At 77.8% G+C, this 257-nt stretch overlaps 1 protein-coding gene across 2 annotated transcripts in view; it reads left to right on the top strand.

Moving 5' to 3' along the window:
* The first annotated feature begins 168 nt into the window (after positions 1-168).
* The window catches only part of TRMT11 (tRNA methyltransferase 11 homolog (S. cerevisiae)), a 28210-nt gene continuing 28121 nt past the window's right edge, over positions 169-257 (top strand). For both annotated transcript variants that reach the window (XR_774044.1, XM_010562505.1), the window contains exon 1: positions 169-257. Coding sequence is in view for 1 of the 2 variants with exons in the window: in XM_010562505.1 (XP_010560807.1) it covers positions 182-257 (76 nt within the window). In the remaining variant the exon portion in view is untranslated.

Raw genomic sequence — 257 nt, 5'->3', positions numbered from 1 at the left:
GGGCGGGGGGCCCGTGTTGGGGGGGGGGGGCTTTTTTTCTGCCACACGCCTCCCTCCCTTACCGACGGCCGCGCTGGGGCCGGCAACGGCGGCGGCTCTTCCCGCTCCTCCCGCTCCCGCCGCAGCGCTGGGCCCGCCCGGCGGCGCATGCGGCCCGGGGTAGGCGGGGGAATGGCCGGACATGGCGCTGGCGGCCCCGGCGCTCCGGCGGTACCTGCTGCTGCTGGCGCAGGAGCACCTCGAGTTTCGCCTGCCGG

The sequence above is a fragment of the Haliaeetus leucocephalus genome, unplaced genomic scaffold, assembly GCF_000737465.1.
Source record: "Haliaeetus leucocephalus isolate CR32 unplaced genomic scaffold, Haliaeetus_leucocephalus-4.0 Scaffold160, whole genome shotgun sequence".
In the NCBI taxonomy this organism is placed as follows: domain Eukaryota; kingdom Metazoa; phylum Chordata; class Aves; order Accipitriformes; family Accipitridae; genus Haliaeetus; species Haliaeetus leucocephalus.
This window is presented reverse-complemented; position numbering and strand designations above follow the sequence as displayed.